We start from the raw sequence: 9,954 nt of genomic DNA on the forward strand, positions 1-9,954 counted from the left end.
AAAAAAAATTGGAATATGAAAATGTAAGCTCTCCTTTCCATAGCTTTTTAATTGCGCGTATGACCTCAAAAACTGGCTCTTGCGTGGAAAATCAATAGGAAAATAGGTGCGCAAAATCGTAAACATAATACGCCTGCATTGATAATTTATGAAAATTAGATCAAAGCTTATAGATTTTGGGAAAATTTGCGCGGAAATCGGCCCCTATTTTCTGAAGTACGCGGACAGATTTCTAGGCCTATTTTTTGCACTTTCGGAGGATAATATCTTCGTGCAGGTCTAACTTTACAGTCTGGCCTCCTTTTCTATTATTATGATTTACAGAATAATGAGTCACGATTGCCTCAAAACCCGGCGCATACGCCGTTTCATCCACAACTCCGGTCAGCAACCCATGGTTCGCGAATTATTTTTTGGGGAAGTCGCATCTCCCATAAGCTACCGCGACCATTTTTTTTAACTTGGATTTTTCTTATGATTAAATGACCAGTTTATAAAAGAGTAATATTCTACAATTAAAAAAATACAATTAATCGAACCGACAGTCAGAAGCGACGATGGTGAACAGTTGCTTCAAACTAATATTATAGGTTTAGGCCTAAGCTATAGGCCTACTAATTATAATAATTAGTAGTAAAAACGATAATAAGGTAAAGCCTATAGTAGTACGCTTTCTCACGTCCAAGAAAATGCTCGCAGTATGGTAATAGAACAACATGCCTGTTTTTAAGACCTATTTGAAAACAGGCCTTCGTGGAGGCTCACGGTCATAAAATCATCACCCTTCTAGTGGAACCTGAAGAATGAAATCTCACGTTTAAATTATTTTTCTGTTTACAACCTGAGGCTGGTTTTCTTAGAGGTTTTATAGAAATTAACATGGTGAAACCTCTTGATTCTATCTTTTATCACGTAAAATAACGCACATTTTCTGGGCCTTCGCGCCTTTGGACCCCCGGGACATAGTTGCTGGGCTACGCTCACAAAGTGACCACACCGGAAATTTTACCCTGGCTAGTTAAAGCCCCAAGCCTGTTTTTTTTTTTCTTTTTATTCCGGACATGTTCGTTCGAAAAAATGTAATTTACTGGAATGCGTTGAGAATTATGTTGCTTTCATTGTTATGCAGCCATCATTTGGGTGTTGGAGGAAGGGGATAGGTATTTCGACGGAAGCGCTTATTCCTAAAGAATGAGGTTCTCCGGGATGGGACGTTATTTGAGAGAAATGAGTTCATTCAATGTGGGACGTTATTGGCTAAACACTGATCTCTAATATAATAGTATCTTGTGGATATTTCGTACGATAAAAATCGTAACGGTACCGGATTGGTCTACAGGAGTTCGTGTTTCGTACAGGTCATTCCATTCATAGAAAGCCTTTATATTGGAGAAAGCGTAGTCGATAGCCATAGTAGCCTATGTGAATACTAACTACGGCTACATAAAATTGATTATAAGATTGAAAAATATTAGGCCTAATCTTACTGTAGTAGTGATATGTACACGTTTTAATTATTGTTATTTATTCGTTAACGTATTTATTGTATTCACATTAAATTTAAAGTATTGTTTAAGTATGAATTACAATGTCCATGTAAAATTAATCTTATTTATTAAAATTGTATATTTAAATAATATAGTAATAGGCATAGCCGAGGTCTAGCCTAGACTAGGCCTAAACAAATGACTACGCCTATGTGAGTGTATAAAATTATGAAAAATATGAATAAAACGCAAAATTGTGAAAAAATAAAGGAAGAATGGGAAAGAGATTTGGAGCGGCTGAAATATTTTCCGAAAATATACAATAGTAGTTAATATGCTATTATTACATTACGTTTTTGTAAACAATTATGGGCACTAATCGTCAGAGGTCTCGGTGCCACAGCCTACACTTTTCATACTTCGTAATTTATAGCGAGATCAGTGTTTGTAAACATGGTAAAAGAATCGCCAGTAAATTTGTCGCCCTCTATGATTGATTGCGAATCCAGCCGCGCCCCTTGATTTGAATTTTTTGAGGATGTGACCGACAAAGTTTATGTTGTGGAAGAATGCTCGCACAAAAACAACATGGTAATGTATTTTATATAATAGGGATTAAATTCAAATTGAATTTATTAATTATGGGTTGGTTTCATTCCATTGAGGCTGAGCCAACCTTTTTTTTTTTTTTCGTTGAAGGAAGGGAGGAAAGCTAGGCTAGGCCTAGTAGTAGTCTAGCCTAGGCGGGTTAGTAGTAGTAGTAGTAGGCTTAGGCACCTAGGGCCTAGTACTAGTAGGAGAGTCCCACCTCACTCGCGATAGAAAAGCTTCGATTTAAAAGGCATTCCCAGGTCCTCCACCTCTGACTGTCCGTCTGTTGTGAAGGCTAGAAATAACGTAAAACCTCGAATTAAAGCCCAGTGTAATGTAACTTCATGCCTGGACCCCAATGGAAAATAATCCATCTGTTTTGGATTAATTGGGTCGTCCTGAATCTAGGCTAGTCTTTTTTTTATTTCTCTGTAGGCTATCCCCTGGCCCTATTTTGTATTTTGATTCGAAACAGGGGTGGCACCAGCGGGGGAGGGGGAGGCCCCACCCTGTCTCTTATACACATCTATGAGAAAAAGCACAATTCGTGGGGGAAAATTATATGTATTTCCTACATATTAGTAGACACTAAAATCGATTAAATAAAGCCTTTGAAACCCCTAAATTGTCAAAATTTTCCCCCAGCACCACTTTTAAATCCTTTTAATACCTTTTAATCGAAGCTCGACCACGCTCACTTTGGTATCCTTGGGTGAAATCTGAACCCTCGTCGAGGCATCTCCCCCTCCCCGATCGGGGACCTCGGACCCCCCACCATCGGGCAAATCCTGGTGCCACCCTTGATTCGAAATGAAAACAATCTTGAGATGAAACTTATCTCGCATTAAAGCCCCCTCTTTAGTTTGTAAAATTAGCCTTGAAATGAAGCCCATCTCAAAAAGAAGCCCATGGGATTCTTTTCAAGATAACATAGGCTTCTGTCAAGATATTATAGTACATACACTGTACATGAAGTTCAGAAAGCAAAATAAATTGAATACAAGCTTGGTTTCCAGTATAGTTTAGTGATTTCTGTCTCTTATACACATCTAGATGTGTATAAGAGACAGCATTATTATTGTATATACACATGTAGGTGGCAATTCCCATCGCTGCCTCTCCTTGTGTTTCAGCTGGAGGTCTGAAATACAAGTTAAAAGTAGCGCACTGTTTTTCGGATGAGACGTTTAAGCCATTGGTTACATGTGCATTATGGCCCATGTGCACGTTAAAGAACGCAGTACACTCTTCGGAAAACAGTAGTTGATTATCTCCCGGTGTACTGCCCAATCACCACCAGTAGGACCCCACTGGAAATAAGTCTTAGACTTTCATGGGCTATCCTTTACACCGAATAAATCCAATCCAATCCAAGGAAGCCCATGCAAAGTTCATAATTAAATGAAGCCCAGGGTTTCAATTCAAGGTTTTACAGTAGGCCTAGATAGGTATATTAATTTTGGAATCAATTAACCAAAGATGTATTAAATATTGATTAAAGAAGCCTTCCAAGTCTCTAAATTATTTTGTTACTATGTTGGACAAATTTGTTTCCACTAATGAAAGGATGCTCATTATGCAGCTGTTAGTTATATGATGCAATAGTCAGAACATACAGTATAACCCCCCTGGAAAAAAGGTACAGATTAATGCTGAAGCAAGAACATTTATGGTTACCAGACTCGTGGGGAATATATCTTTGGCGCAAAAATTTTGCCTAGAAGTGCATTTCGAAAAATAAGGGCCGATTTCCACGCATATTTTGCCGAAAATTAGGCTTTGACCAAATCTTAATATATAACCAATGCAATTGTGCAGCAATTAAGATATAGCGCACCTATTTTCTCAGCGAATTTCCGTGCAAATGTCAGCTGATTTTGTAGATATCCTCCGCACAATTAAAAACCTTTACAGTATGGTTATGCACGTCTAGATGGCCGCAAATGGCACTCATGACCTAAGTTTGATTAAAATTTTCTTTTTTCATCTTTAAATAATTTTAAGAAATTAGGAATTCTTCACTGTGTTGTAAATGATTTAATACTTCAAGTCACTGTTTGCCAGTGATTTATTATATTGTTTTATTAACTACTTATGAAATTGTTTTTTGAATAAATCGTACTACAGAAGAAGATCCAAAATAAAAAGTGTCCCCTTACTAGGATGTCCAATAGAGGTGCTGTCCCCTAAATAGGGTATGGCTGTGTTTTATGTACTTTACCTTCATTTTGTGGTCAAAAAATTCTTCTCCTTATAGGGGTGTCCCAAAGGAAGGGTTCTATTGTATTGTGAAACAGCATAAGTGAGAAGTATGCCCTTACATTAAATCAATGCATTAATAAAAAAAAAATATGATAACAAATTAAGAAGCTGGTTAAAATTTGTAGAGATTATGGAGGCGAGATTGGAACAATGGAGGATGCAGAAGACAAACAGGACACCACAAACCAGAAGGCAACCAACTCATAGGAAAAAGCTACCTTGCAGCAAAGAATTGAGTAGTTTTAAAACACAACAAAAAGGTCAAATGTCAAGAAGTGTTCCAAGTTCAAGGAGGAAACAAAGGTCAAAACAGGAGGATAGGTCAGCACAGGGACAAAGGTCTGTACTAGCTCCACGGTCAAAACAACAGGATGTTTATCAATGCAAAGAGACAAGCTCCGATCTAACCATGAGGTAGGCAATATACCTATTGTATTTCAATATTAACTAATACTGTATTCAAATTTGTTAGACATTAATAGTATGTCACTCACATTACAGACAATGAAAATTGATTGTGTTACTTTGTGAAAACTAAAAAAAAAAGTGTTAAAATATGCGCTGTTGTTTAAGTCTTTTTTTATTGTAAAGAATTCAAAAGTGCCTGACAAATCAATAACAAGCTTATTTTCATGTACTTTTGTGTTTTAATGAACTAACACAATCTACTTTTATATCTAAACATATAGCATGGTAAAGGGAAAATGAATTATCACTGATAGATACCATACTAAAAAGAAAATAATAAAAATCTTTACATTGATTGGTGCCATATTTTGTCTTTATTAGAGAAAAACTTGAAGCCTGGCTTGTTGAGAAAAAAAAGCGAATGGAATTTGAAAAGGCACAGATTAAGATTCGACCATGGAACAGTAATAAGAGGAAGCTAGCAGTGAGCCGCCTGGATTGGCAGCCAGACACAAGCTTCAAACTAAGAGACATTGTAACAAGCAAATACCGGGGGTACTACGGTCAAGCAAAAGCTTGTAAGTTAACTCCTGGTCAACTCCTTTGTCCTGTTGATACAACTCAAAGGGAAGCGATAAATTTAAAGGAAAATGTCATGACATGCAATGTTAAATAATGTGCAGCAACAAATATTTGGTCCATGAGTATGAAAGCGTGAGAGGTCCACCTCCCCTACCCCACCCCCAAAGTTGTAAGACTTGCTTTAGATGACATGCAGGCAATATTTTAAGCTCTGTCTACACTATCATTTTCTATGACAAATTTGTGTGATTTGCCCATATATGGACATATATAATGATTTCATATCATCCGCATCAAATCAAATCAAATTTTATTCAAAAATATCGTCTTTGTAGCTTTCCAGCTAAATTGTGACTGATAATGATATACTGAGTACATGTGCAACATAAAAAATGAACAACATGATTACAACTACAATTAAATAACAAACAAAATTAACCTAATCTAAATTACAAAAAGCAAATTGATAAAGATGAATTTGTTAAAATTGTGGTCTGTTGGTTCTGATAATTTGATTTATAATATTTATGAGCTGTGGTGTGGGGCTATTTTTGTACCTATTAGTTGTGAATTTTGGTAATTTATATGTATTATATTTTCTTAGATTAAATTCATAGGATATTTATTATTTTCTTAATGTCATTTCTTATCCATATATATGGACATAATGATGTCATATATCAGGCTATATGGGCATTATGATATCACATGATGCAGAAAACTTGAAGGTTCATATGTGGCAGACAAGCCAAACCACTCGTCGCAAATTGTGTTTCAGAGAAAATAGCAAAAACATGCTGGAATGTAAAATTTAAAAAAATCTATTTTATTTCACTAAACTGAGGTTTATGTACATCTATACATCATGCTGTGCTGTTATTTTTCCCAATTTCAATGTTAAAACAACACTTTTTAAAGATTTTATGATAGTTTTTGCATGAGAAATGCTTGAAATCATAAAATTTGAAGGCTGATTTCTCATATATTTTTCTTAAAACAGCTGTATGCTTAAAGGCTTGTAACTTCATAAGGAAATGTCAGATTTGAATGATTTTTTTACCATTTTATAGCTCTTATTTTACTCTTTAACCCCTGTATTAATAACTCAAAATTGATTTTTGCGACGAGTGACTGGTTTGGCTTGTCTTTGCCACATATATGGACATGGTGATGTCATATGACACCCATATATGGGAATTATGATGTCACATGTTACAAAAACTTGTTAGTCTGGATAGAGATTTATAGAAAATTTTGATACATTAATAATTTACAAATTATTTAATTGGTAGGGCTCGTTTGGAAGAATGGCTTACCGCAAAAAATAAGACACCGCACACGGTCAAAAGAAATGTACGGAGAGAAACATTTGATGTTGTCAGACTCAGTTCAGAACTAGAGCAATGTGTTCAAGTGGATGAGGATGCCCGTTTGGAAAGAAGTGAAGTGGACGTGAATTGCGCCCTCGATGAATGCCTTCACAGCTGTCTTGGTTTCATGAACGAGGTTAAAATTTCATCGATTTTTTAAAGATCGAATTGAAAATTGAAATATCTGATAAAAACAAGATCTGATAAAACCTTAAAGATCTAAATTAAATCATGAAAACCTATCTTTTATATTTTCATTAAAAAAGTGTTAATGACAAATGAAAGCGAGTTTCTAATATAATATTAAAATACTACAAAACAGCTTTTGATTGCATTTTAGTTTATGTTATAGCTGAATACTTGAAGTTTTCTTATAAGAATGTGAATATAAAGAAAAAAACTTTTTGGTCAGTTAACATACTTTTGATTTTTCTTTTAATATCTTAGATAAAGAATGAAAACAAAGTTGGTGATTGGCTAGAAGAGCTACATGAACGCTGCCCTCAAGTAAGAAGTAGAGCTTTGTTTTGGGTTTGTCGAGCTAAAGTCGCTGAGAGGGCTGGTTTTGGTCAGCAGCATGTCCTCGCTTTGTATGAACAAGCAATTGAGCACAAAGCAAAGGTAAGAATGCCTTTGTATGATAGAGATAAACCCTAACTTATGTTCAGAATACTGTAACAAGAATTAAATATTTTTTAATAGTAATGAGGCCAAAGTGTTGCCCAAAGCCCAACTAAATAAAAATCTTGAAAAAACCATTGTGTTATAACACATTCCTTTCTTTTGGCAGCCCACTGACATTTTGAAATCAGCGTTACAAGATTTCACAATCAGATACTCACAAAGAATGGACACTACACCCTGTGCAACTCCAAAACTACTTCTAGCCACACCTGGGCCAGTGTCGTCAAGCACCCTAAAATACTGCCCCACCCCCAAGGTGGAGGAGGGTACATCATCTGTGGTCCGTTACTCTCTCGTTAAATCCACGCCCATTGTAAACCGGTAAGTCTACAACCCAATAAATCAATACAATCACAGCATTTTAATAAGGGTTTATAATAATCATTAATAGTTTCATTGTTATTTCTCTCTTTTTTATGTTAAAAAATGCAATAAAGCATGCAAATTTCCAACAACATTGAGTTATTTGCTAAATAAAGTAATATAAATACATTAAAATGAACCATTGAATTACTTTATTATAAATACATTAGAATGGACCATTAACTTACTTTATTATAATAAAGTGGACCGGCCTTGGTGGGTAAATGTACTTGTCTTCCAAACCAAAATGTTCTTGGTTCAAATCCTTGAGAAATTTATAACAGAAATTGTGTTTACTGTTTAGTCTTGAGAAAATATTGACATTTGTATGATTTGAACCCAGAATCTCAGTCCTGGAAGGTAAGGACAGCCAACCAACAAATCCAGTACTGTATATTGATGTTTTTTTACCCCATTTACAGTAGAATCTCATTTTTACGTACCTCAGTTATACAAACCCTCAGTATTAAGTACGCTTCCTATGGACTATGATGTCATTAAAAACCCCCAAATGCTCAAAACAAACGGCCCTTTTGAGGGCCACTATAATGTAAAGAGAGGTTTGTTAGTTCCTGTCTGTTCATTATTTGATTCAACAGCAACATTGATTGTGCCTATTTAACACGCGTTATAATCTAAACCTTTGTTGTATAGGTAATCTTTTCATGTTCTTTAGTTAAATAAAACATATGAAGTGATGCATTAATAAACTAATATGGTTTGATTTGAACACTTTATTATGACATCATAAAATGATGAATAAAAACACTAAACACATGGTTTTATTCTTAGGAAGTAACATTCGTTCATAACATACGTTGAGAGTTGGGTACATATTAGGTCAAAGGTCACCACAAATTTAAACGAACCTTGGTTTAACGAATTGCCCGATTTACGTACGTTCTCCGGTCCCATACATAAAATCGAGGGTATACTGTACTGTATTATTATTTACTTGTGACTGATATTAGCTATATATTTATTGACATTTAAAATGATCTCAACAGATTGAACAAAAGCATGGATGGCAGTTCTCAACGGTTTTTAGTGACGCCTGTCCGACGTTCCATACGGCTTGAGAAGATCGCTAGTAGAGGTCATAGTACTAGTCGGGGGATTAACCTATGCATTTCCTCCCTACAAGATCTACCAGCGGATATGGAAAATCTGGTAATGAAGCCTAATAGAGCTTTAGAGGAGGAATTCATGGGCACAATAGATGAATAAGATGAGAATTTATTATTTTTATTTTGTTTTTCATTATTTGATCAAACAATATATGATAAGTGTGCCTACCTTCAATACAAATTTGTTCATACAAATCATATATCTTTCAATATCTGAAAATCAGACAATTAATGCTCTACTTCATCAGATAAAATCTGACAAAAATATAATTTATACATTCTAGTTTGATAACCTTATTGGTCCTTCAATTTCATAAAAGTGGCACCCACCATTTACAAAATCAACATGAAAAATACAGCACACACATTATTTTAATCAAATAAAGTAATTTACTTTGGCTATTACAAATTTATGCTATAGAATATTTGTTAATATTGAATAAAAAAAACCCATGCTTGTTTACATTGTTTCTAATGTATAAAATTATGGAAAAATTTAAAAAATATATTGCCATATACTGTAGTAACTTAAGGGGACTCTAATCACTTAGCTAATCAAAAAACCCTAACTTAACCCATTAATTAATGGATGCTTAAAGCCTCATTACCGGCAGAATTTCACTAAAAATGCATATGCATTACTTTAATTATTATAAACCATGGAAAGATATTGGCACAAATTTTAGTTTTTACGCAAAAGAATTTAAAAAAAAGAGAGAAATACAGGCTATTTCTCATCGGAGATTACCATTTTCTCAACAAATTCTTCGTTACTAGGCAAATTCAGAGGTTGTAGATCGCATTAGCTGGAATGCTCTCACTTTGATGTATACTTTTTACAGTCAATAAACTGCGCCCTCTCTAATGAGATTAGTTTTTGTACCTCGCAAACTGCGGTCAATCGAGTAGGCCTGAGATATGTTTGTGTATATGTCAAAATCTCGGTCAAAATCATTTTTTAACACATTTGAAATAATTCCAATGAAATATTAGATTTCACAAGCGTCAATACTAGCAACGGAAAATATCATGTCAGCCGCTTTTATGTGTGATAACAGAACCTAAATCGAGGTAAGGCTA

General features: G+C 34.8%; 2 protein-coding genes across 2 annotated transcripts; both read left to right on the forward strand.

Annotated features, from left to right (window-relative positions):
• The first annotated feature begins 1,827 nt into the window (after positions 1 to 1,827).
• Positions 1,828 to 5,424, forward strand: LOC117107690. The gene is made up of 3 exons (XM_033249421.1): positions 1,828 to 2,078; positions 4,466 to 4,754; positions 5,130 to 5,424. Exons 1-3 carry the CDS (start codon positions 2,057 to 2,059, stop codon positions 5,422 to 5,424), a joined length of 606 nt encoding a protein of 201 aa, XP_033105312.1. The 5' UTR covers positions 1,828 to 2,056.
• Positions 5,425 to 6,521: 1,097 nt separating this feature from the next.
• On the forward strand, positions 6,522 to 9,850 carry LOC117107692. Its single transcript, XM_033249423.1, has 4 exons — positions 6,522 to 6,836; positions 7,148 to 7,321; positions 7,491 to 7,705; positions 8,755 to 9,850. The coding sequence occupies exons 1-4, from the start codon at positions 6,828 to 6,830 to the stop codon at positions 8,972 to 8,974; spliced, it is 618 nt and encodes a 205-aa protein (XP_033105314.1). The 5' UTR covers positions 6,522 to 6,827; the 3' UTR covers positions 8,975 to 9,850.
• The last annotated feature ends 104 nt before the right edge of the window (positions 9,851 to 9,954 follow it).

This window comes from Anneissia japonica, unplaced genomic scaffold (assembly GCF_011630105.1).
Source record: "Anneissia japonica isolate Jap-2015-1 unplaced genomic scaffold, ASM1163010v1 scaffold2188_len52844_cov111, whole genome shotgun sequence".
NCBI lineage: Eukaryota > Metazoa > Echinodermata > Crinoidea > Comatulida > Comatulidae > Anneissia > Anneissia japonica.